The sequence below is a fragment of the Vanacampus margaritifer genome, chromosome 14, assembly GCF_051991255.1.
Source record: "Vanacampus margaritifer isolate UIUO_Vmar chromosome 14, RoL_Vmar_1.0, whole genome shotgun sequence".
In the NCBI taxonomy this organism is placed as follows: domain Eukaryota; kingdom Metazoa; phylum Chordata; class Actinopteri; order Syngnathiformes; family Syngnathidae; genus Vanacampus; species Vanacampus margaritifer.
The window spans coordinates 16,965,515-16,992,444 of record NC_135445.1 but is presented as its reverse complement, the minus strand read 5'-3'; the positions used below and the strand labels follow the sequence as shown (position 1 = coordinate 16,992,444).

The window sequence follows — 26,930 nt, the reverse complement described above, 5'->3', positions numbered from 1 at the left end:
TCATTTGCATAAAGGTGAGCAATTTCTCAGACAAATGTATGCAAATGACCTAAGTTACGTGCGCACAAAAGCTCCCGGCACACCGGGGCGCAAACTGGTTGACAGCGTAGTTAGTACTGAATTTCCCCATTGTGCGTATTTAGTGGATTACACGCTCCCTAATTGCTCCATTTATATGGGCTAGCGCCTCCAAAAGCTATGCATGCCTTTATTGCATCTGGCCTAGAGTGTGCGTTACATCTTGCATGTTGTGTGTTTGCATATGAAATGCACAATATAAATAAAGCTGCCTTCCCTCACTGTGTGCAAATGAACAAAAGTAAATACAAATAGATTGATCCAGGAAGTTAGATTCCGTGTATTGTGTATTGCTGTTTCAAATCGTCTTTTTTTTTTTTTGTAGCTGAGCAACAGAACTCAAGTTCACTAAAATGAGTTGATGAGTAAGATTATCCATGGCGTCCGTGGCTCAGGAGAGAGAGCCAGTCTAAACCAGAATCCCGCTCTCTCCAAGTCATGTTTTGTTGTGCCCTTGGGCTGTAGATGCGCACTGGCAGCCACACTTCCATCAGTTTGCCAAGGGGCAACTGTGGCTAAATACGTAATTTATCACCACCAGAGTGTGAATATGTGAGTGCATGAATTATGTATCCATTGTGAAGCGTCTTTGAGTGTCCAGAAAAGACAAAAACAGACAACACAAGTATGAATGTGTGTCATTCAGTTAACCAATGGTCATGATGGAATTACAAAAATACAAAACCAAATCCCAAAAAGTTGGGATACTATATAAATTGTGAATAAAAACTGAATGCAATTATGTGGAAGTGCCATATTTTTTTTTTCTCAGAATAGAACATAGATGACAGGTCAAAAGTTTAAACTGCGAAAATTTATAATTTTAAGGGAAAAATATGTTGATTGTAAATGCCATGGTGCTAACAATTAAAAAAAAAAGTTGGGACAGGTAGCAATAAGAGGCTAAGTCAATTGCACTTATATAAATAAAAAACAGCTGGAAGACCAGTTACCACTAATGAGGTCCATTGGCAACTTGATTGGAGTATAAAACTCAGTAAAAAAAAGCAGCAATGCAGAAAGGTATATTCAGATTGGAGAACAACATATGCTCCCATCCAGGCATCATCGCTTTCAGAGAAGATCTTGCATTTCCCAATTACAACATCATGGCTGCGTAGGAAAAGGATCCAAGTATTGAAATGGCCAGCCTGTCCAATTCTTTCACTTTTAGAGCACATTTGGCGCATCATAAAGGGGAAGGTGCAACAAAGAAAGCCCAAGACAGTTGAACAGTTAGAGAGACGCGTGTTAGACAAGAATGGGACAGCATTCCTATTTCTAAACTTGAGAAACTTGTCTCCTCGATCCCCAAACGTTTGCAGAAGTTGTAAGAAGAAGAGGGGATACCTCACAGTGGTGAAAATGGCCTTGTCCCAACTTTTTTGAGATTTGTTGACACCATGGAATTTAAAATCAACATAGTTTTCCCATTTTCTCAGTTTAAACTTTTGACCTGTTCTCTATGTTCTATTCTGAATAAAATATTACAATTTGGCACTTCCACATAATTGCATTCAGTTTTTATTCACAATTTGTAGTGTCCCAACTTGTTTGGAATTGGGTTTGTACATTTCACTCTCTTTTTTTTTTCTTTTTCTGGAGAGCTCAGTATTGTTCATTCGGTAATTTTACCGATTTGACATGTCATCATCATTGCTCTCTTTTTTTTATTTTATTTTTTTACATTATTATTTTTTTGTATGTGGGTGAGTATGTTTATGTGTGTGTGATCGTGCATGCATGTGAGTGTGTGTGTGTAGATTTCACTCTCAATAATAATATATTTTATGAGTCTTTAAGAATAATATAGCTGCCTTTTCTTTCTTTGTTCGTTCTACGTGTATTTCTTGTTATTTTCATACATATAGAACACCAGTTCTTCTATGGTGATTTACGGTAGTTCCCAATCTAACGAAAAACCCCTGTTGTGTGGTATTGAAACAAATGGGGAAGCAGTCACAGAGAGCAGCCATCTGTCTCTTGCAAAGCAATGCAATAATCGTGACACAGCAACTCAAGGGAGATTCTAGTGCATATTTCTTGTTAAAACAAAATGTTAAGTATCTCTTATATCCATGTTTGCTTTGGAGATTACAGCGTTGTGTCTGGATGTGTTTTCATAATGAAAATCTAGTCTGGAATTTACAGTATATCCCACTTTAATTTGCTCAGCCAAGCACTGCCCCCAGTCATGAGCAGGAGATGGGTGAATTAGCGGTGGCATTTTCAAAGGAGGTCTGGCCTTTTCGAGTGAAGCAATTGCCACAGAATTCGTGTGATAGTTCCTATCAGAAGGAAGGATGTCTGATCACATTAGACGCTCAAGAAGGTGTTTGTTTTTTTTGTTGCCTTTTTCCATTACCCCACATTTTTCACTTCTCTGCACAAGCTGCTGCTAAATCCCAAGCATCTGGCTATTTTTCATTACGCTAATGGCTAGAGGGAGATATATGTTGATGTTTGTCAGTGATACATTTTCTTCTTTAAAATGCTGGCCAACTCTACTTATCCAGACACACCACAATAGAAAATAGTCTGTCTTCTCTTTGTGCTGCTTATTCTGGGTTGCTGATAATAAGACCAGTTTAATCAATATCAACTTTGCAGATCCTAAATGCCCACTTCTTATCAAAGGTTAAGTATGGAGGTGGATATTGTGGGGAGCGTAGTGGAAGATACGGAAGATTAAAGAAATCATAAAATGTGATCTGTGAATGGAATTAGACTGTTTTCCTTTCTGTTTACAGTAGCCAAATATGGCAGACAAAGTACTGCAAACCTTTGAAAACAATATATGAATGGCCGATTGATTGATTGAATCAATTAGTCCATAGCACAGCATTCATATAATCGTTCAATAGCTTTGCTTTGTTATTTAAAACACAATATTTTGATATTCTTTACTCAATTTGCTATTTTTATAGTGCTTTTTTTGTGTGTGTGTGTGTGTGGGGGGGGGGGGGGGTATGATTGTTTAACTCATTCACTGTCAGCCCAGTAAAAATCGAAAAAAGTATACCCAGACTTCGCCGAAAGAAGGCCAAGTTTGTGGAGTCACGGGCCATACACCGTTGGAAAGGTCTTGTCGACACCAATCCGGGGATGAACTTACGGTTCCGGAGATACGGCCCCGAGAAATTCCTAAATTTTACCCGGGATCGATGGTTCCTACGACTGGTAAAAATACGGCATATAACCCCCCCCAATCTATCTCTGGAGCGGTAGGTCGTACAGCGACAGGCCATATTGTACCATTGGAAAAATTGTAAAAAAAAAAACAAAAAGGCCCTGGAGCCATTTCCTGGAGTCCTCCAGGAACCAGGGAAAATGTTCAAAATTCACCAGGGAGCCTCCCCCGGGTACAAGAGAGTCCGGTACGGCCCCCTGGAGGCATCCGGGAGGACCTCCAGGAAAATGGTAACTCATTCACTGCCAGCCCAGTAAAAATCAATCATTTGACGTCTATAGCCGTCAATGGTAAAATGGCTGTATATACTGTACAGTATATGTTACAGTGCTTCCCGCGGCTTTGAAATCTACTTGTCTTGTTACTACGGTTCCTCTAGCCTCACGATCCATAAAGTGACGGCAAACTAACATTACATGCAGTATATTTGGTCACGCCATTTTTTTAATATATATTTTTTAATACATTTTCTTGAAAACTTCTTGGGTGCCGGCCAGTTTACTTTTGTGGCCCGCCGAAGTATTAACATGGTGTGGGAAACACTATAGTGACAAGGTGGTCTTGACAACCTGCAAATCGTCATGTGACCTTGTGTGGACATCAACTTGACAAATATATTTGTTGGGGTACAGTATCCCAAAGTGTATATATATATATATATATATATATATATATATGTATATATATATATATATATATATGTATATACTGTATATGTATATGTATATATATATATATGTGTATATATATATATATACTGTATATATATATATATATAAAGTTACAAATTTACAAATTTGTGACTTTATAAAGTGGCAGATTTGCGAGAAAAAAACTTACGAGAAATACATGTAGCATAGCTGTAGTCTAATGTGAGATTTTGTTGGTGGTTAATGGGACACTGTTCATAAAATCAAAAGGCAGGATGGAAACGGATTCATTCTTAATTTAAACTTTACTCATCATACACGAGAGCTAGAGCGACACTTCCTGATCCCCTATCAGCTGACTAACAAATCAGAAGCTAGCATACTTTAGGTAAATGCAAGTGAATGACGGAGATTTGACACATCAACTCAGCCACATGTACAAAAAAATACCAACATGTGTGAATGTGTAAATAATAATTCAGGAAACATAAATGTACAAGTAAATATACATTTTAACAAATGAACTTGGGGCGGCACAATGGCTGACTGGGTAGGCTCCAGCACCCTCCCGCGACCTTTGTGAGGACAAGTGGTTAAGAAAATGGATAGAACTTGATCCTCAGGGTGTGCTAGCCGTACCCAATACATTAAAGAGCAAATACTTAATATCATATGGTTAATCTCTGCTAAAGCAATTACTATGTCCTTATTTGAAAACCCGACCGAAAAGTATTGGCACAAACCTCCGAGTTTTTCTTTATAAAGTGGCAAATTTGTGAGTTTTCTTCTTGGAATATTTCCCCCATGCTCAAAAAAAAATATATATTTATACGTGGGCCTAATACGCCATCGTACCATAGAACATATTGTCAAGAATGTTTTGGGGGGTTGACTTCCCCTTTAAAATGGCCTTTTATAGTGTACTTTATATGCTATATAGTGACGAGGTGGTCTTGACAGCCTGCAAATGGGTTTTCATGTGACCTTGTGTGGACATCAACTTTTGAAAAATATATTCGTTGGAGTACAGTATTCCAAAGAGACTCAATAAATGCGCCCCTAACAAATCACAAACAAACAACACAGCCCAACAGCCAATGACTGCCATTGGTGGGAGGCCTTCCTCCTTTGCATTCTAACAACTGTCATTTTGCATCCCAAAACGATATCTTTCGTGGTGGCTTGCCTTGAGCTTAAAAAAAAAAAAATCGGGCTTCCACACCAACATTCAGACTAGAGCTGGCCTATCTAGCCTTGGTGCTTAAACTGATCAAGCCTGCCTGGATGAGAGGCAAAACATTGTCAGCGACAACTATCTAACTGCTATCAATTCAATGCTTGAGGCTAAAATTACCTGGATCAACCACAGTAATGCATTTTGGTTATGTGGGGAAATTAGAATTATGACAATCATTTAGTGAATAATTAACTGTTAACAATTTTGTTAATGATGTGCAACTGATTGTTGATGAGGCAATTAGCATCTCTCGGAACTGTATTTCATAGTCAGACGCATGGCATGTGCAATTGACGTAAAATTGGGCACATCAAAATTTTCGTGCTGGCGCAAGTCTATTTTTATGTGTTTGTGAATTTGGTAGATGCGCGATGGCTACCTCGGCGTTCCAGTGGATGCCAACCCTCCGGCGCATCAGGCAATTTGGTTTGTAGTAAAGTAGACTAAATTTTAGACTTGGTAAAAGCAGGTCTAAATGGTAGAGCAGCTGTGCACATCTCATCTCTCAGAGCCTAACAAGTCAATTTGCTTCCGCAATGTGAAGCCTACTGCACATTCCTACCTCCCATGTTGTGTTTCGGTTTTGTAGGGGTTGGATTTTGATAATTATGGGTGTGTTTGTTGTTTTTGTCTGTGGTTGGTGTCTGTCATGTGTTCCTGATTCCTCCCCTTGTCTCGTTATGTGTGATTATGTCCACCTGTGTGTTTCTTTCCTTCCCAGTGTGTCTGACCAATCTGCTCTCAGCCTATTGTGTTCCCCAGGTGTGTTTTATTAGGGTAATGTATTTAGTCTGTTGTGTTGTGTGTCCAGTCTGTGCCGGTCCATTGTCATTGCCCCGTTTTTTCTTGCCATTTGAGTTCGCTTGCATTTAGGACCTTGTTGTTTCCTGTTGGCATGTTGTGCACCACCTTGTTTTTGTTTAACTAATAAAACCCTTTTGTTTTTTGGACTCTACCTCGGCCACTTCGCTTTGCCTCCCCACAATTGGGTCTAAAAGTAGAGCCTACTGTGACATCCCAGATTTTGATGCAAATGAGGGATGGCCAGAAAAAGGCTACTTTTCCAACCACAACGGTGCACGACGACGCAACCGCCTCGTTATGGTGAATTCTACCTGTGCAAAGTCTAGAAAATTACCAAAAGAAGGAAAACCCCACCCATGCTAACAGTTAATTGTGCTTTGCACTAGACTTGCGCTGGGCACAAAATGTTACATTCTAATTTATACACTTCTTAAATTTAGCTTTATGTAATATCACAGACATGGACATTTTCCAGTCATATATAATTAATACTTTATTACAAAAACTCTTTTAAGAGATACATTCTTATCATTTTTAAATGATGTATCTGGATGAATCGAGAGGCATCAATTCACTGATAGAGCTGGGTATCGAATCTAATTTCCTCCATCAATTCGATTTTCATTCACAAGAGTTCAGTTCGATTCGATTTTTCGTGATTGGATTCACTTGTGTTCAATCTAATTATCAACCAATCAATTAAGTGGCGGCCGTGGCTCAGGGTTAGAGCCGGGCGTCCAGTAACCAGAAGGTTGGCTGTTCGATCCCCGCTCTCCCTGAGTCATGTGTCGTTGTGTCCTTGGGCAAGACACTTCACTCAAACTGGTGTATGGAAGGTGCGAATGTATGGTGGTGGTTGGAGGGGCCGTAGGCGCACACTGGCAGTCACGCTTCCGTCAGCCTGCCGCAGGGCAGCTGTGGCTACTTAAGTACCTTACCGCCACCATGTGAATGTGTGAGTGCATGAATAATATATCTGTAATGCACTCTTTGAGTGTCTAGAAAAGCGCTATAAAATCAGATGCATTATTATTAATATTAATCTGATATCGATTAATTATGGAACATAATGTCTTCTTCAATGTCATGGACATGATAAAAACTCCACACATATTAAATTCCAAATAAATTTTGCGACGGCAGTAACTGGTCAAATGATTTAGTTCATTAATGAAAGTAACACCTGTTATAATCGCTTAATGTTACACAAAAATTGACATCAGCAAGGATGAAAAGTGTTTCATGATTTTAATTTAATAATTTAAAATATTCTGAATTGCAATAAATCAGGTCTCATAAATGTAAGAAAATACTTAATTTTGTAAATTTCAAGAAAAAGTAAGATAGAAAAAAATTTGCCTTTAAAATTCTATTTTCTTAAGAATTTATGGGAAAAAGGGGTATTTAGATAATGGATTCCTGGTTTTATGAATCAATATTGGGTTTGAAAAGAAAAATCGATTTGATATTGATTATTTGATTTTTTTTTAAAACCCAGCCCTGATGAATCAATAATCAAACTGAATCAGGATCTAATTATGAGGTGGCAAGAGATTCCCCAGCTTATACCCCATTAAAACATACAAAACTATTAATCGTTCATTTTCCCTATCAATAAAGAATACGGTCCACTGCAGTACAACAAGCTGTGTTATCTCACCCTGCTACACTGCTGTTTGCAGAGCTCTCTGCAATCTGGGAGCTGGCAATCCACTTGGTCTCACCGACCACTGTCCTGGCATGAGGCATGCGGCCCACATCTTTCACCGTCATCATCAGGTGCCGTGACGACTTCAGTACTCTGACGGCTTCGTCGTGCGGGATGTTCAAGAAGCTGCGGCCGTTCACTTCCAGAATTTGATCCCCAACCTGCGAGGAGGGCAAGGAACAAAAAGGAGTGGTGGAGGGGCAAGACTGCAAGGGTGGGCTGGGCAGAGGCTGTCATCGGTACATAGGTCAAAGGTCATAGAGAGGTATAACATAACAGATGGAGGAGGGAGAGGGGATTGACATAATTAGGTTGTTGTATGTTTTTGGTTACAATTTTGGACCCTGCCAACTTGTGCAGTGAAGAAGAAAAAGTGAGAAGATTATTATCTAACAATGGTTAATGCGCAATAAAACTTTCATCTACTGTGCAGTACCACTTTTTGTGAATATTTGCATTAGGCTCTATCAAAGTCATGACACACAAATCAATCAAATGATCTTACAGAACCCTAGGATATGTAAACGGGCCACAACATTATTAATTTATTCAGCTTTTTTTGAGAGACCAGACCACAATTTAGAGGGAGCGGCCCACGGACAGTAAACCGAACCAATCAACATACGGGAAACTGCACAACTTCTTCCCTTTGGAGGAGCGGCCTATTGGTCCAACTTCAGAATAGATAGCCAATCAGGATATAGTATGGCCTGTGTCACTCCACTTGCTAGTAGTAACATTTGGGTAATACGAAGACTTTGAGGTGATGGAGGTAAGGTTAGCTGGCTTCCATGACCTGCTTCAGCAATGGTGATCGATTAATATTACTAAATAATGGTGATATCTCCATTGCTCAAGAGTCATGACTCGTCACATACATACAGTACTTCACAGTAGAATCTTTCAGTCACAGCACCTTGTAATACTGAAAAAGGTGAAAGAGACACTGCCATAATATTGCAGATTTTCAAGGCTGAGAAGTTTTGAAGAACAGCAATTGTCCATATTTGACTACATCATAACATTGGAGATATTTTCATTAATGGTGTGTTGAATGGATGCAAATTAGTAGCAACCCGTGTCTACTGTATATTCTATAGTCAACTATTGTTTCCAAAAGCACTCATAAACAGTGTTGGTAATAACGGTGTTTAAACTAACAACGTTAGGTAACTCAGTTTTTTTTCATAAACTGACTAATCTAGCTAATTATTCTCCCCATATTTGAAACTCTGTTATCATTATTGTATGTGAAATGCGGTGTGTTACAATTCATTTATTAGTTTAAAAAAAAATCCAAATTATTTGATATATATAGTTGCTGAAAATAGTTACTTTGCCTGGTGATGAGTTACTTTCATTATGAAGTAATTCAATTACTAACGCAGTTACTTTTTTAAAGTAACATTACCAACACAGCTTATAAATGAAATAAATGATAATTAAAAGACTTGCAATTCAGACATTCTTGTATTAAGTAGTAGTAGCCTTTTCCAATTATTATTAAAAAAAAAAAAATAGACATAACCTTATGATACTGAATACATAGAACCCAATGAAATAAGATCTTTTAAATTATACTGTTTATTATATGTTGTATATCAACAATGTATTTATTTAATGTTAATTTGTCAAGTCCCTCACAGGTTAAGATAATAGTAAAATGCATTCCTTCAAATGACACAAACATAAATCACTGGTCGGTTGTGCTCCACGATGAGGGGCCGCCAAAAATACAAGGGCTGTTTTTATTGTCACGGTCCCTTCCGCCAAAACTAATTGTACATTTGACAGAATCTCTTGTTTTGAAATTGTTTTTTTGGTTTTCCAACATCCTGAGGTTACCCACAGCATTACAATAATGATCAGCAGAACCTGCAGTACACCTGAGACTATTCTCCACATTGTGTTTCTGCATGGGAACCATTGGTGACAATTTGTCGTCGGGCCATTACAAATGCAAAAAGGTATTTTGGAATCAATAAATAAATGCAAACAAGTGACCTTGTTGTGGGGCCAGACAGACACTGCTGCCACAGCAAACAGTTGCCATCACAGCTGTCAGGTAAAATTAAAGTCTCAGGGACAGATTTGAAAACTCAAATTACAAGCTGCTTGTGGATAAATTGACAATAACTGCTCTTTATTTAGTATTGTTTGGTGTCCCTGGAACATTGTTTACTGGGATATTGTCACAGATTTCACACGAGACGGGTACAAATACATGGATAAACACTCTCATCAACAATTAAAAAAACAAAGTAAAGTGTTAAAAAAAGAAAAAGCGAAATACATTTATTTGCTGACTGCTAAGACAAGCATAGCCACAAATTCAATTCAATGATCATCCATTATTATGATATAATAGTATATAATAATCGTAATATAACATCATTAGCAAATACAAGAGGCAATGATATAATTGCATTAAAGCCTTAATTATAATCCGCTCAAATTGCTAGGGGATACATTGTCATGATATTCCATTGTCTATCAACTAGCGGCCTACTGTGTTCATGTGTTTCTTTAACATTTGAATCTCGTAGCATTCACACAGTTTCTGAGGGGTTTATCATTTCTAGTTTCGTGAATTGCGAGAAACAAGTATTGACAGCATTGCCGTAAAACCTCAACTGCATTCATTTTTCTGCATATAACGTATGGTTAAACTGTCATTAATCGGACTCTGGCTTAAGCTGTAAGCAACAGCTACAATCAGACAAGCCTACTGTAAGCCTTGATGAGTATTGATTGTGTTTCAGGAGTAATAGGGCCAGCATTTTCGCTATATTCAACTTGCTACTTATATTGCTTTCAGTCCTTGCCCCTCTCTCTCTCTCTCCATTCTTCTCTCTCCTCATTATTCTGTCCTCCATTCTCCTATCCCTCCTTCATTATGCCTCTATTTGAGACAAGATGGGCCCTGCGTTGCGTCAAAAGCATGTTATTCTCTGTGGTCAATCTCCGCGCCACAACAGAAATGCTGTAAGGCTGCTAGATTCAATACAATACAACAAAAGCCATCGGATGTGTGGATGATCAAAGCTGATTTTAGATAATAACACATTGTGTAAAAAGGACATACATAACTTCCGAGTCCCGTCGGTCAGTTACTCAAATACTACAAGTTTCAAGTTGTATTAAAATTTGCCGTTATGAATGAGGGAGGAATCACAGAGTAATTCACCATATGGCATCGTGTTAGCTAGTATTTTGACAGTGATAATTATTAACAATTGTGGGGTGGCATGGCTCAGAGGTAGAGCGGTTATCTCCCAACCTGAAGGTTGTGGGCTCAAACCTCAACCCTTGTGACCGTGTTGAAGTGTTCTTGAGCAAGAATTCTGTTTTTAAACTATGCAGGCCACCATAAATATCATTTTACTCAGAAAAATCGAAATGAATTCAAATCTCGACCTAAAGGTACATTATAGCTCAAGAAGAACAAACCAAAAGAAGAACAAGAGTAATACGGCAGTCAGCTGTGTATTGTCTTATACGCAAAGAGACTCACATCGCAGGCACACGCAGTAATCATTCATCTATATCTATAAGTTTTAATATAAACTAATCACTAACAACTTAGTTTTATTTTATTTTAATGTATGACAATGGAAAGTATTTAAATATTAAAAGCCCCGCTGTCCACTTCCTTAAACACACTATTTTAATTGTACTTTTTTTTTTTTATTGCTTACCACACTGAGCTGTGTTATTTAGCCCCATCACCAGTTCTAAATGATTGTAGCTCATATTTAATTTTGTAATAACTTAGACTCAGTAATAATGCCCTCTTTGGCCAGTTACAATGCTCATGGTGCAGCATTTTACAGAAAACATAGGCTTTTATGCAGCAATAGCATGAACTTATTCCAATGCTTCTCAATTATTTTTAACAACGTGTGTGAAGGGTCACAACGGCACATGACTGGGGGAGAGCAGGGGACCGACCTTCTGGCTACTGAACGACGTCTCTACACCCTCTACGCCACGGCCGCCACATAGTGATCACATATTGATTGTTGTGAGTGAATTTTTACTAATGATTAAAAATGTATTAGTGTACAAAGCCCCTTTACATTTTTAATTTGTAACACAATTGACTTTAAAAAAGAGCAAAAGAAAAAAACATTGCTGTTTGTTGTTTTACAATACCTATAATTAAGCTTTTAAATGGCAATTTGTCATTCTTTTACGAAACATGACTAACTTCAAGATGTGAATAAAACATTGAACAGGATATTTGCTTGCATTCATGGACTGCACCTTGTGTCACTAATTCTCTATTGCAATCTTCATGACAGTAGCAGCACTGTGAGATAAAACAAAACAAAAAAATCATCCTTGTTTCCTTCCTCTGTGCTCGCTGGCTTCCAAATCATGTTTGAAAGGAAATGATTCACTTCACTTATAAGGCAGATTTGTATGCAAATTGTGACTCACTTGGGAAGTGTTATGTGACAAATCATATCCTGTGTCTTCTCACTCTGGGGTGCGGTCGTATTGGGGGTAAACAAAAAGAAAGGCCTGATAGCTTGCATCCCGCAATTAACGATCTGTTCACCGGCATAGTAGCTACCTGGCCTGACCTGTGAGAAGCGGCAAGTCCAGACTGAAAAGTAAGTAGTAAAAGAAGAAGCTAGACTAGCTGGCTGTATCGGATACAATTGCAATGTCAGTTATGTACTATCCTCCTTGTCATTTTTGTCGTGACAATATACTTTTGACAGCCAATAGCATTAACTTGCAATGAATTGGTCCTGCAATTCTGCCGTCCAGTAGCACAAGCTTCATTTTGCTTTCTGATTAGCTATAATGCCGTTCTGCGTGATAATCACAGAGTTTTTGATAGCTGATATTGAACATATGTGCCCTGCCTGCTTTATAAGCGAATTAGGCAGGAAAACAACAACACTCTCACCACATTTTCCATAGTCAAACCACCAGCAAATATAAAACTGGGACGTGGATCCAAAATATTACTGATGGCCTGATGTTCATTTTTAATCAGGACACACACAGTCCAGGCGTTTTGATTCCCGAGACAGGTTGTCCAGTGAAACAACAAGGACGTATTGCAGCATTATTGGAAAAGTCAAGGTCGGTAAATCTTTTTTCACCGATCGATGTATCACTTGGACCACATGACACCTAACAGACAACAATCTTCAAACAATAAAAAAAAACAAAAAAAACCCAGTAATACCACAATATTATACAATGCATTAAAGGAGATACATACTACAATGCAACATAATATATGGTCAACACATAGCAATAAAACGGGTAACATTTCCTCAATTTCCACTTTGGAGTCGGTAAACAAATAGTGGAAAAAAAGACAAAGCATTATCTTGACAGGTATGTGGCAATAATCAAACCTCAGGATGTTCAGACAGAAAACCATTAAGATGCTTGCAGAAAGAAAAGTATGGTAGACCTATATGAATACGATTACAGCCATACTGGGTAGATTGATGGGGGGAAAAAGTAAATACATATCAATCTTTGTTTAGGTGACTTGATACACACAAAATACCTGTTCTGTTCTGCCTCTTGCCAGATTTTGTCTTGTTTACAAGAGCAGTATCTGATTAAGCAAGACATAACCCATTTCCACTCTTCAATCTTGTCATATTTAGTTCTACCTCTTTTTTCTTTTCCCCTTTTTCTAGCGGCAGCAGAACAGCAGAGAGATTAGATATCAACTTGTATGCCTGTGTCCAAGTATTTAAACCTTTGCAATCTTAAAGAGGCAGAACTTTTAATGGAGTTTGCAGATGAACTACAGTTCGTTGCAGAAGGAAATTGGGCCTTATGAACTCTAAAAGTACATTTATCTTCCGTTTTTGATAATTGAAGGTGATTTTTTTTTTTTATTACACCCTTTGGCTTCTTACCTTTATTAAAACTCCAGCTATAATCTTTGCTGTTTCAGTGATCATTATCTACTGATAATGTATTAGTGCTTTCTCTCCTCTGCTCATGTACTCTTACATTATCCCATGGTTGTTAATATTCTGCCCCATAACCCCAACTTGGTTTTCCATTTCCTTTCTCTTATATCATCTATTCCGATTATGTTTTGGTCTACTACTGCTCTACTATTGCAATGCAATGTAGACTGCAGTAAGTTGAGGAACTTGAGTTAGCCAAAAAACATTTTAGCAGCGTGCAGAAATGAAAGATTAAGCTTGCCATGTGGCCTGCACTGTCCTAATCTCATTTTTTAATATTTTTGTAACATTGATACACACAATAAACCTGATTCGAGTTTACAACTTGATTGCATATGAGATACTGATGCCTCTTGAACATTCTAATTAATTACACGCACACTCCAACAGCATCATCTAATCTTTTTAATTCACATTGATGTTTGAAATAGGTCATGCTCTGCATACACCGCAGACCAGTCGGAACTGCTTCTGTTATTTGTTATGCCATTAGCACACAGCATAAAACATGATTGCTCATTTATTTTTCGATTGTGGTGTGTACATAACATTTAAGACAGTGTACTTTTGTCAAAGTACTTTTGAAACACTTAACACTGCTCAGTATTTGAACATGTTTTTGGTCACTTTTCTATTTGGACCAGAAAGGATTTTGACACCAGTTGGTGTGAGGAATTGTGAAAGCAATATTTTTACCCATCCACTTTCTACAGTGCTTGCCCCATTCAGGGTCACGGAGGTGCTGGAGCTTATGCCTGCAGACTTCGGTCAAAAGGCAGCTTACATCTGCAGGACTTGTCGCCAGTAAATCACAAGGCAGTCTCTTGTTGTTTCCGCACCGAATTACAATTCTCGAATATTGTATTTAAATTTGATGAACAGTTTGTTGAGAGTTGTGGGAAAGCAAATTGTGTTCTTTTTGGTTGGATGGGTGGATGGATAGATAGACAATGGGTAGATGGACGGACAGAGAGCAAAAGAGAGCGAGAGAGAGTGGTCTGATAATTTGTTTCCCAAATGAGCCTAATTTAAGTTTATTTATTTAAACAGGATGTTTCATAGGGGTGTGCCAAAAAATCGATTCTCATAAGAATCGCAATTCTCATTTAGTACGATTCAGAATTGGTTTTAAATGTCCCATAATCAATTTTATTTAAATAATTTTATACTGTCATCCCTTTGTTTGTGTATATTTTTATTGGCAGCGCCGTTCATGTTGTACCCGATTTGGCCACTTAGGGGCAGTGTCTGATACACTGTTAAGTTGAAGCCACATTAGAGAGTAGAAGGAAAAAGTCACGATCAAGTTATTTCAATAAAAGTTGTTTTTTTGCAGCGTGGAGACATTCTTTTGAGTGCTAAAAGTGCTGCGAGTAGAGAACTAATCAACATTAGCGAGTCAGACTGGAGTAGATCTTACATTCCTTGAACATCTATAAATTGAATCAAAAATCAGTCAATCACATCATCATTTTGAATCAAAAATCATTCTTAATCGAAAATCGATTCTGAATCAAATCGTGCACCCAAAAATCTGAATCGAATCGAGACATTTAAAGATTCCCACCCCTAATGTTTCACATTATTAAGGTGGTCATAGTTCGTACGATTAATGCGATGACTGATGCTTCTTCTGATAAAAAGAAGTGTGCAATAGTCTCTGTATCGTCATCACAGCTGTTGAGAAGCCCCTGATGAGCAGCAAGCCGAGATTTACTGCTGGTGTCTCTGGAGTCCCAATTCGGTCACCATTAACCAATCACACAAGGCGGTTTGATTGAAGTGGCTCAGAAATACACGAAGGCTCATTTTCATGCAATAGTTTGATGCATTAATGAATGATTCGCTACTTTGTAAAGACGAGATGGATGGAATTGTGGATGGCCACCATATTCCAACAAGTCTGTAATGTTGGCAAGGATGTAGAGGAGTGATGCTTTGAGCTTGAATAATGGCAAGGCAGATGGTAGGCCCCTTTAGGGCGCCTGCATATACCAAATGACCTCTCTAACTGACCATTTCCTGACATGATTTACAGAGAAGAACAGTCTTTTCTGAAGTAAAACAACTGTCATGCATGACAACGCCGTAAACTGCGCTGTTTCTTTATATTTTAAGTAACTAACATTTTCAGACTATGATTAGCACAAGTCTGCACATGTACTCATAAATGTTGGTGGTCAGTCACTTCCACATTATACATCATACATTTTTTCCTCTCGAAGGAATATGAAACCTGAGATGGTTAGGAATGCCTTTTCATCCCTTGTGTTTACAAAAATAACCAAATTGTGGTCAGACATAGGACATATACGCTTGGGTCAATTTGGCCGAAGACAAAACAAAACGAGCCAGGGCTTGCTATTTTGGGGGAAACAGAACTCTACAATCTGTGTTGGATAACGGTGAGGAAAAAATAAAGGGCCTCCTGCTGGACTCATTCATTTAATTCCTTTTAATAATTAAAAATGACAACAACAACGCCAGCAAAATTATATTGTGTTGGTTTGTGTTTAAGTATTTGCGTTGTTAAGTTTCATTTCATAAGCAAAGTGAGAGTGGTGTATCAAGCGCCAATGCAGATATTTTTAAAAGTAGACTCGAGACAGTCTTAAGCCTCCTTTTAAAAAAATCTGTGTCCTGGAGCGTCCTGCAACCTGGTGAAATGAATCATTTCATGTTCTGTGTTAATAAGAGAAGAAGAAGATCGGCCGGCGGAGGTGGGCAATTTACAAAATTTGGCCGGTTTTTTGGATTTGGCTGGTCATTTTTCTGGTCGTCTGTCAATGTCGGACTGAAGGAATGCCCACCTCTGTTTGTCGGCCCTAAAATAGTGATGACACACTGTGATGATGGAAGCGTGGCTAAGAGAGCATGGCGGACTGACAGATTGACAATTACAGTTTAGTTGGGCTTGAAAAATTGATTGACCGACGATGATGGATGGGTACCCAAGGCACTGACGAATGACGGACCGACAAAATTGGATAAAAAGTGCTCAAACCAGGTATTAAGAACAGGGATTTACAAGTTCAACGGATGAGAGAAAGAGGGGCTTCTATAACTATGCTACTTAATCAGTTTAATTTATTATTTATTTATTTTTTACAAAGTAATTATCTCTATAGAATGAGAAAACAACAATTTCCAGATTTCTTCAAATGTATGTATTTATTTAGTCATTAACTTTTGCACATAATTTTGTTTTGAATATTTCAGGAAAAAAAGATCTGTTGTCATAATGGTTTTATTTAATAAATCCTGAAAATTGTAGAGGCAAATATAATTGCCACTGATCAAATAGTTTCATTTTCTGTGAGCTGTACTGACTATTCAGCTAAATAAATAAATAACTGGATTTCCTTGATCATTTGAAAATTGTAAATATGCAAAGAAACCCTGGATGTTTACCGTATATCCCCAAATAGTGTGCTGATGGGAACTGTCTCAATTAAATGCTGGGCGCATCGCCCACTTTTCCTTAAGGTTTACAAAGATCATTCCTCAACAACAAGTAGCGATTACAAAACAGGAAAACAAAACAGAGTTGCTACCTACCAGCAGCAAGCAGCAGTTGTTATTCACTCCCTAAAAGGTCCCTGGTGGCTTGTGTGTATGAGAAAGCCGAGATGCCAGTTAACAGGTCTGACTTTGATCAATGTACCTCTGGGTAGCAATCACACTTTACTGCTGTCTGTGTGGTCCCCAATTTGAATCTCATATTTATTGAAGAGAGAAACAGGGAACTGCCTTCTCTGTTATAATATTTAGGCACACCAGAGTAATTGTATTCACGTTGTTTCAAATTCATACCGCTACAAATGGTGGAAATAAACAGCTTTTGCATGTACACTCTTTGATGTAGTTTAATGAGGTAACATAACCTCTGTATTTCAAAACAGCTCTCAGTAAGAGCCGTCCGATGCAGATGTACCATTTCAAGTAAAACAGAAAACACAAAAATGCATTTCCTTGAATTTCTTGTTATACATAACTCTGTCAGGGCTTTCTTTTTTGTCAAGTAAAATTTCCGAATTGTAGAATAAGACTTTAAGGTACCTTTGAAATTTGTATACACTTAATTTAATTTCAATCGTGGTTACTGTGTCACCCATTGAAATACAGTAATCCATATTTGTGTGTCATTGTGAGTTATTGCCAGATGCCAGATGACTGAATTGGTCAGTAAATGACCTTGTTGTTTGCTAAGCCTCTTTTTTTTTTTTGTCACACTGTGTTATGTGCTGTCTCAGCAGGATTGCTTTATCATCAGAGAGGATTGAAAATCACCCCTGTGCAAATGAGAAATTCTTGGCCTGAATCCATTAACATGCTCACAGCTATCTTCATTTAGTTAGCCAGCCCTCATGTGTACTCAGTGGTTAGGCTTGGGGTTCAGGAAATGGAAAAATCTAACTTCATTCAGAAAATATGACTTCTATGCTTTATATAAGACAACATGGTGGAAAGGTTCTGCTCTTGGCTACCATCTTCCTGTGTGGAATTTGCAAGTTCTCCTTGTGCTTACATGGGTTTTCTCATTGCACAATACCAAAGATCAGCATGGTCAGTTAATTAAAGACTTTGAATTGTTCATAAAGGTTTGTGTGAATATGAATAGCTATTTCTTTATATGCGATCTGCGACTGACCTGTCCACCCTACACATGCTCACTGGCAACCAATAGAAGACAAGCGGTATAGAAAATGGGTGGGCAACATAGAACATACTGTAAACTACTGGACTGCGACTGGAAAATGTATCAATATTCACTTATTGGAGTTTTTATCTCAGACTGATCGAGAAAAACTTCTTTTTTTTCTTAACAGCTTCCATACGCAGCACAGTAGCACATGCACACTAACATTCACTGCTTAAATTACAATGACCAAGAACAGAGAGGAGCTAGTTTTCAAGACAAGCACAGTTTGGTCAGTAATTTGGCATTAATCCAGACAACGAGAACACCCCCCCAAAAGAAAAACAGTCCACTGCAAAATATGTTCAAAGGATGTTGCAATGAAACAGAGTAGCCAAACTAGCAAAAAAGGAGAACTGTTGCTCTGTACTGGACTTAGAAGAAAGAACATGACAGCCTGAAAACTCCCACTAAGCAACAGACACATTTAATGGAACCCTTTCCCCCTTTTATTAGGCATGCGAGTGAAACGTGTTGTACATTCTTGGAAACATGGTGCCAATTTATATTGTGAAGCAGCGATTTAGCAACATGTTCGTCTACTTCAATGGTCGGAACAGCATGAAATAAACTTCCAAACGGCTGAGCAACATAGCAGAGAAATGCCTCTCAATCCCTGCAACAAACGGCTCATCAGAGAGGATGTTCAGTAACGTAGCAGGGCATGCCTAAAGCCTGATGTTGTACAGAGGCTAATTTTCCTTGCATATATAGGATGATAGATTGTGTCAGTCCACTGGACTTTTCATTATTGGAGGATGGAAACTTTTTAAATAAGTAGATATTGATCATTTTTCATTTTCAATTAATCATTGCTCTTTTTCATTGTTAAATGTATTCAAAAGGACACTATGCATTTGTGCAGCGCATCCAACATTCTTCTGGCTTTTGGTCCTCCATAAACCGTTTAAATAAAAATTTAAACCAATGATAGGAATGAAGCCAAATGAAAAAGCAGCGGGAGAAAGACTGATTGATAAAAAGTTACCCAGTTTTTTTCTGTTTACACGACAACTGTTTTGACATCACTGCTGGGATGACCTTTTCCTCCCAACTTTAATGAAATTAAACACAACCAAGCCAATAACAACAATAGGGCACTGGGCCGGGCTGACCTTTCTTGTACTTCTCGGTTGAAAGAGGGTTGCAATTTGGCAGACTTTCTGTCCTGTATAAATCCCCTGCATTCACCAACCATTAAAAAAAAAAAAAAAAAAAAAGATTTAGTCAAACTCATTTTGGGGTTTTAATGCAACATTTACAAGCTTTCCTTTTCAGCTGTAAGGAATAATTTGTTTTCTTGTTTTATTTATTTATTCATTTTGTCTCTTGGATCTCCTCAGACCTTTTTTTCTTTTAAACTGTATACACCACCTAGTAAGGATAATGCATTTGTTACCTAAAAAAAAGACAAAGAAGTCAAACCAAAATGAATGTGCAAACCAGGAACACAAATCATTAGCAACTTGACAACATTTTAAGCTAAGTCACCAACACTAGCATAGTAGCACCGCACAAGCAGTTGGTAACGCTTACTTGAACACAAGATCACTACCTATGGATTATATACCACGGAGGAGGCGGGTCTTCCTACTTCCGGGTTTTCACCCATCAATTTTGTTTCCATTTCCAGTTTGCGACGTGTGGGCCGTGTCCCAGTACTTGCGCTTCCGCCTTTGTGCCCCTCGGTTGTGAGTTCCCGTCGACGGGTTCGAGGCTGCGAATGTGTAGTGTTTGTCTCAGTGTCCGAAGCATTTCAAATATCCGAGACGTTGGGGGACGCAGGGGTGGGGGTGCGAGTGTTGGAACGCGGCCAGCAGTGGCCGGAAACGGCGCTGATGTGTAAAACCCGAAAAGACGGAAGTCTGTGGCATCTACCCTATTGTTACTTAAAGACATCACAGAATCTGTCCTGTGATTTAAGGACAAGTCAACTTGCTATAGTCGACAATCAGTACGTTGACATGACACAAAAAATGTTCAGTAAAAAGAATTAAAATAACACAAAGATTCTTTGATTCTACAGCCTCAGATTGTCTCAAAAGCTAATTTTTGGGTCAGGCTCTAGTCTTCGCTGTAGGATTAGACCCACAAGTCCAACACTGCCTCATAGCAAAACTGTTTGAGTGAGGCTCAAACTCAGAATCTGCCTTACACAGTTGCCGGTACTTGTTACAGAAAAGTCATTAGCTCTAGATAAGCTTTGTAAAAGGATTAAAAACAAACAAACAAAAAGTTGTTGTGGACATATACTGTACACATAGTGTATGCTGTCATTCTAGTTGGTAAAACATTTCCAATTGAACATAAATTGTAAGTCTTGTGTATGTTAGATCTGGTTGGTTCATCCATCTCACCAGTGTGATTAGCATTCACATTTGCTACTGTGGTATCCATGGAAACCATTTACATCTTTGGGGAATAAGCTTGCAAAGAGGTATTGAAGGGAAGCTATTGTTTGCATATCATTTGTTAAATGTGATTAGCAACAGTCTTGTGGCAGATGATAGGAATGAACATGAAAAAAAAACAGGCAAAAGAAACTACAGATCTACTTTTTTTTCTTGGCTGTATATATGTCAGTTACTATGTGGTCATCATTGTATGACTTTTTTCTTTGGCCACTTTAATAAAGTTAAACTGAACCAAGCCAGGCGGCACAGTGGCTGACTGGTTAGCACGTCCGCCTCCCAGTACAGAGGACGTGAGATTGAGTCCGGGCTTCGGCCACCCTGGGTGGGGTTTGCATGTTCTCCCCGTGCTTGCGTGGGTTTCCTCCGGGTACTCTGGTTTCCTCCCACATTCCAAAGACATGCATGGCAGGTTAATTGAACACTCCAAATTGTCCATAGATGTGATTGTGAGTGCGGATGGTTGTTCGTCTCTGTGTGCCCTGCGATTGGCTGGCAACCAGTTCCGGGTGTACCCCGCCTACTGCCTGAAGCCAGCTGGGATAGGCGCCAGCGCCCACCGCGACCCTTGTGAGGACAAGCGGTTAAGAAAATGGATGGATGGATGGATGAACCAAGCCAATGTCTATAGGGCATAGATTCCATCCATAGATATCCATTCCAAAGAGGATGCACATGGAGTAAATAAAGCAATATCTATCTATCTATCTATCTGTTGAAGAGGGTCTACTGCCCAGATTTAGTCATAACTTTGTTTTAATTTCCTTATTTCCTCAGTAGAGCTTTGTTCTGCGGATGTATCTTTGTGAGTGTTATCGCAATTTCTGTCAGGTGCAGTCATGATTGAAAAACTTCCTCTATTCCTCAATTGGGCTTTTGTTTTGTGTCTGAATAGTGTCCTTGAATGTATCTCTGTACGTCCGGTCAACTCCAGTTGAACTGTTTACTGGAAACTGTGTGGTACCGCCCTTCAAGATAGTATAAGAATATTGTAAGTCCTCTGTAATCTCTGCACTTGTGAGGCTACAGCCATTGTCTGTAACTCACTTGTGCCCGGAATATTCTGTAGAAATAAAAGCTTGGAAGGAACTGTTCATCGATCTCCAGCCTGTAGCCAGATAACCAACATTCTCACTACCCGAAAGAAAACGAACACGCGGAGGAAAATATCTACTCCACAACAATTGGTGACCCACGACGTGATTTCAGGCTGAGGTGTTGGTCAACAGACAGAACATCTGACGCCAAAAGTAATGAAAGGTAAGAGGACATTTATCCTCCTAGTTGATTTTCTGTCTGTTGACTACTCTGAGACCTGTTTTCAAGTCATTTAATTTGTGACTAAATTGTATATGAGATCTATGTGAACAGATATTAGTAAATCTAAAACACAAGGTTGTTTCGTTCCATTACGGAATCCTAGAAACAAGAAATCCTTGTTTTTGGATTTTACTAAGACATTAAATATACAAGGTGGTTTCGTTCTATTTTAGAATCCTAGAAACTGAAGTCCTTGTATATGGGGTAACGTTTCGAAGAAAAAAGCGCATAAGAAATAAGAGAAAAAGAAGTTCGAGTGGTTTTGTTTGGTCCTAGTCAAGCACTTTTGAAATAAGAGGAATAGTTCGACCACTTCCGAGAAATGAAGGCTCGGACACTTTTGTTTTGAAATAAAACAACAAACTGCACGCAGCAACAACAACATTTTCCGGTGCCAAACCAACAGTATCTGCCGCCATCTGGTGGACAGTTTCCACAATGATGGTACCCTGAATCCACATGCTCAGTGACTGTTCAATGTTTTTCACAGACTCTTTTGCATTATTTTGTGTTTGCACCTAACTGTCCAGTCAATCTTTTGGGCAGAGATCTCCTCATCGCCACATGCCCTCTCATCCAATGCAGCCCTGATGGACTTATCCTGGAATTTCCAGATGATAACACCTACTGCTGCTCTGCCTCCTCTGCCTCCAGTGCCACCTCCCAGTTCACGCTTGATGAACAACGCCCTGTGGCACGCGCCACTGCCGACATCTACTGGGCAAGAGTGGATATTGACTCCAGTGGTTGGCTCGAAGCTGAGCTCTCTGGCTACCTTGGGTTCGTAACCGCAGATCTTATGATATGGTAACTGATTGTATGCATTGCACTCTGTACTATGACAGATCAGGGGATGAGATCTATAGCGAGGCATTTCAGGCTAATACATTTTAACCCATTTCCGTTTTGGAGCCAAGACACCCAATTTGCGACACCTATTGACAACCCAGAGACTTGATCCTTTTCACAGATGGATGTTGCTTCAAAGGCAACGATGGCCTACAATCTGGATTCGCAGTAACCCAAACCACAGAAACAGGTTTTGAAGAAGTCCAACCAGAAATAATTTTAGGCTCTCAGTCAGCACAAAGCGCTGAAATTTTGGTATTGACAGCAGCTCTCAGATTGGCAGAAAACTACTCAGTAAATATTTACACAGATTCGGCGTATGCACACATGACAGTTCATGTTGCATTAAAAGAATGGTAGCGAAACGATTTCTTAACTGTAACCGGTACACCCATTAAACATCAGGATGATATTCTTAAATTGTGAGATGCTTTAATGCTCCCAACAGCGGTGGCAGTAATAAAATGTAAAGGTCACTCTCGAACTAATGATTTTGCATCAGCAGGAAATGAATCAGCAGATCGAGCAGCAAAAAAGGTTGCGGGGCACCGACCTACACTCCAACTAACTGTAAGTGAGTCTGAATGTGACAATCCACAGGAGGTGATAGTAGAAACAGTTAAGTTGTGGCAGGAAAAAGCAAGTCCAGAAGAAAAGAGTGAGTGGATGTCCAAAGGGGGACAAAAAGATGAGGATGGCATATGGAGAAAAAAAGGTAAATGTATTCCATCTCAGAAACAATTGAAAAATCTAATTTCTGAAGCCCATGGAACATGCCATGTAAGTGTGGAAGAAACACTGAGACGACTACACACCTGGTGGCATCCTTTCATGAGATCATGTGTTAAAAGTGAACTGCAGGATTGCAGTGTTTGCAGCAGGTATAACAGTATGCCTACATCTAAACCTCCCCAGGGCACTCTCGATCCGGACGGGACTGCTCCTGGTCAGGTGGTTTCGATGGATTTCAGTGACATGATAAAAGCAGTGTCAGGATACAGAAATTTGCTGGTAATAGTGGATTCCTTTTCAGGATGGCCAGAGGCATATCCCTGCAAATCTGAAACAGCAAATACCGTGGTAAAACATCAGATTAATCATTAAATACCATCACATGGGTTTCCTAGAAAAAATTGATCAGACAACGGAACCCATTTTAAAAACAAACATCTACAAGCAGTAGAAAAAGCATTGGGGCTAAAACACACATTTGGTTCAGTGTATCATCCCCAATCCCAAGGACAGGTTGAACGAATGAATAGAAATATTAAAGAAAAATTGGCTAAAGCAATGGACTCATCAAATTTGAATTGGCTACAAGCTCTTCCTGTTGCAGTAATGAATGTGCGAATGTCACTAAACTCAGCCGAAGGCTGGACTCCGTTTGAATGTCACACCAACAGACCATTTACGGCTCCAACAGCTCCATTGGAAGGGGCGCACGTTCCAAGACCTCCAGAACTCAAACAACTAACATTTACTTTCTCCCAGCTAACAAAAAAACAACCAGATGCTCCTTCAGAAATAAATTATTGTGAATATGTATGGTTGAAAGTGATTAAACGAAAATGGTTTGAGCGCAGGTGGACAGGACCCCACAAGGTGACGGAGAGGACACCTTCTGCAGTTCACCTGCTCGGAAAAGGTGATATGTGGTATCACATCTCCTCCACCCGACCGGCAAGGACACCGGCTGGAGCCATTGTCCATGCACCAGGCAATCACCCAACAACAACCGAGAAGCAAACCGGCTCTCACTGACATCGTTCTATTAAAGGTTGAGTTCACGGTATACGGGCAGAATAATCCCGGTGATTTATCCTGGGACCAGGCAGTCTACCCTAAGGTCCTGAAGAAGCTGACAGCGCCCTCCAGCAGCAACCCAAGAACATCATCTCGAGATGGCTTCGAAGTGGGAACGCATCTCCATCTGCTGCTACATCACAACACTCTTTCTCATATTGACTTTTATGCCAATCTGGTATCTCTGGAAGCCCCTCAGTACAACCTTGAACGTAACCACAACACATCGTACTAAGCGAAGTATTGATTCTCCACAAACTCCCTGGCACCCCATGGACAGGAGACATTCCTTAACTATGAACATGTGGTACACATATGCTTACTCCACTGCAAAATCTTTTAATGAATCAAATTGTTCTTTAATGCCACATACTGCTAAACAACCTTCTCTCACTGCTAAAGGGATGTTTCATTGTTGCGTCTCAGCTACAACGACTTGTACGTCAAATACATGTAGGAGGAAGTGAGAGTAACCAGAAAATATTCACAGTTCGGCTGCCACGCTAAGAAGTCATATCTCAGTAATGTAATTAATAAGTAGTAATACCTGCAATTATATATATATGTATATATATATATATATATATATATATATATATATATATATATATATATATATTGGATTTTCCCCCCCATATACAGTGTAAGAAATATCAGCAATTTGTTTTCTTTTTTTCCTCAGCTCTCTTTCGCCAATTAAGCCAGACATTCTGGAGCCATCCTGCTGCCCCCTACACCTGTAGATCTTGCTGATAAGGGGTTGCATGTGTTTTTCTAAACAAGAACGTCACCTTGAGACCCCCTTTGTTGTAATTCTTCCCCACTGGCTAGTGCATAACGCTGATGACTGTGTTACAATAAACACACCGCAGCACACGCTGATTAATGCTCACAAACTAAATCAGACCCAGTCGTAATTCACAAGGCAGACTGCATAGGTGTGTATAATACACAGGATTTTACAGTACTTTTACAGTTTAGGTTGATGGACTTAATTGTTTTAATAAATTACATCCAAGTATTTATTCACACTAATAGGCACAACTACTGTATGTATTTTTCTCCATGGGAAGTAGAAAACGGATTGCAAAATGATAGTATATTGACATTGACTAAAACATTTGTTTTGTGTGTTTGCCAGCTCAACCGTGCTTGTGGGTTGCAGCTTTTTGAAACTAATTTTCAGTATAGTTTGACACTCACGATTTTTTGTATTTAATTTTTTAGAAAGGAGCTAATACATTTGTGCATATGTATTATTATATAAATACAAACAGCAGAAGCTACAGAAGACCTAACAGCATACATTATTTCTTCAGAAGATTTTTCCCCCCCCAAAATGCTAATGAATGAAAACTACTTTTATGCAAGCTTGTGTAGGAATTAATTACTTGCTTTTAAGACAAGAACATCATCATGAATGACACTTGCCAAATGGATTTGGAGGAATTTGTCTTTAGGCACCAGAAAAAATAGCTTCAGTTTTTAAGTTTCATGAGGTGGGGATGAAAATTTGCAAAAATGTGACCAAGAACCATATAAAGGACATACATTTTTCATACGCACAAATGTTGCACATTAGTGACTACCGGTCTGCCAAAGAATCAGTTGCATGGCTCCACACTGCCCCTAAATGTTGGCATTTTACTCTAAAATATAATACTTTTTTTTTCATGTAATTACACATGTGTGAGTAGTGAATTTGCAGATTGTTTTTCTGAATTCTTGAATATTTTTTGATGGTCCAAATACTAGGTTTGTCCTGATCGGATACTGGTATCGGATGTGGGTTCGATATCAGCCCAAAAAAACAATATCAGGTTTATATCGGTCCACATCCAAAATCTCAGATGTTAACACTCTTATAAAGTCCATTCCAGATTCCGCTTCTGCTCTTCTATCAGCAGGATCGAGCATGTAGAGCCCACAAACAAGGAGCCCGAAAAAAGGAGTCACAAATGAGTGCAATATTTGTTTGTTTAACACGACAAACCTCAGCACAATTACTTTATCACCTCATCACACAAAAAATAAACTCAATAGTGTTTTTTGAACTCAACAAATGTTGCATACATACAGTATGTCATCAACATTCACTCACGCTGCATTGTTGCCTCTTCTGTTAGTCAGCATACCCGCCACTGTGCGAGCTGACACCACAAACATGGCTGGCACATGCATCAATACTGCACTAAAAAAAATGATCTTGTCGACTCTCAATTTA

General features: G+C 39.0%; 1 protein-coding gene across 6 annotated transcripts in view; it reads right to left on the bottom strand.

Moving 5' to 3' along the window:
• whrna (whirlin a) overlaps positions 1–26,930 on the bottom strand; it is a 146,279-nt gene that overhangs the window by 53,363 nt on the left and 65,986 nt on the right. For 3 of the 6 annotated variants that reach the window (XM_077542439.1, XM_077542440.1, XM_077542441.1), the window contains exon 4: positions 7,620–7,897. The exons of 1 other annotated variant lie outside the window; for it this stretch is intronic. In XM_077542439.1, the coding sequence (XP_077398565.1) occupies positions 7,620–7,897 (278 nt within the window). The remainder of the gene's footprint in view (positions 1–7,619; positions 7,898–26,930) is intronic. 2 more of the 6 variants (XM_077542442.1, XM_077542443.1) reach the window with 1 other exon arrangement.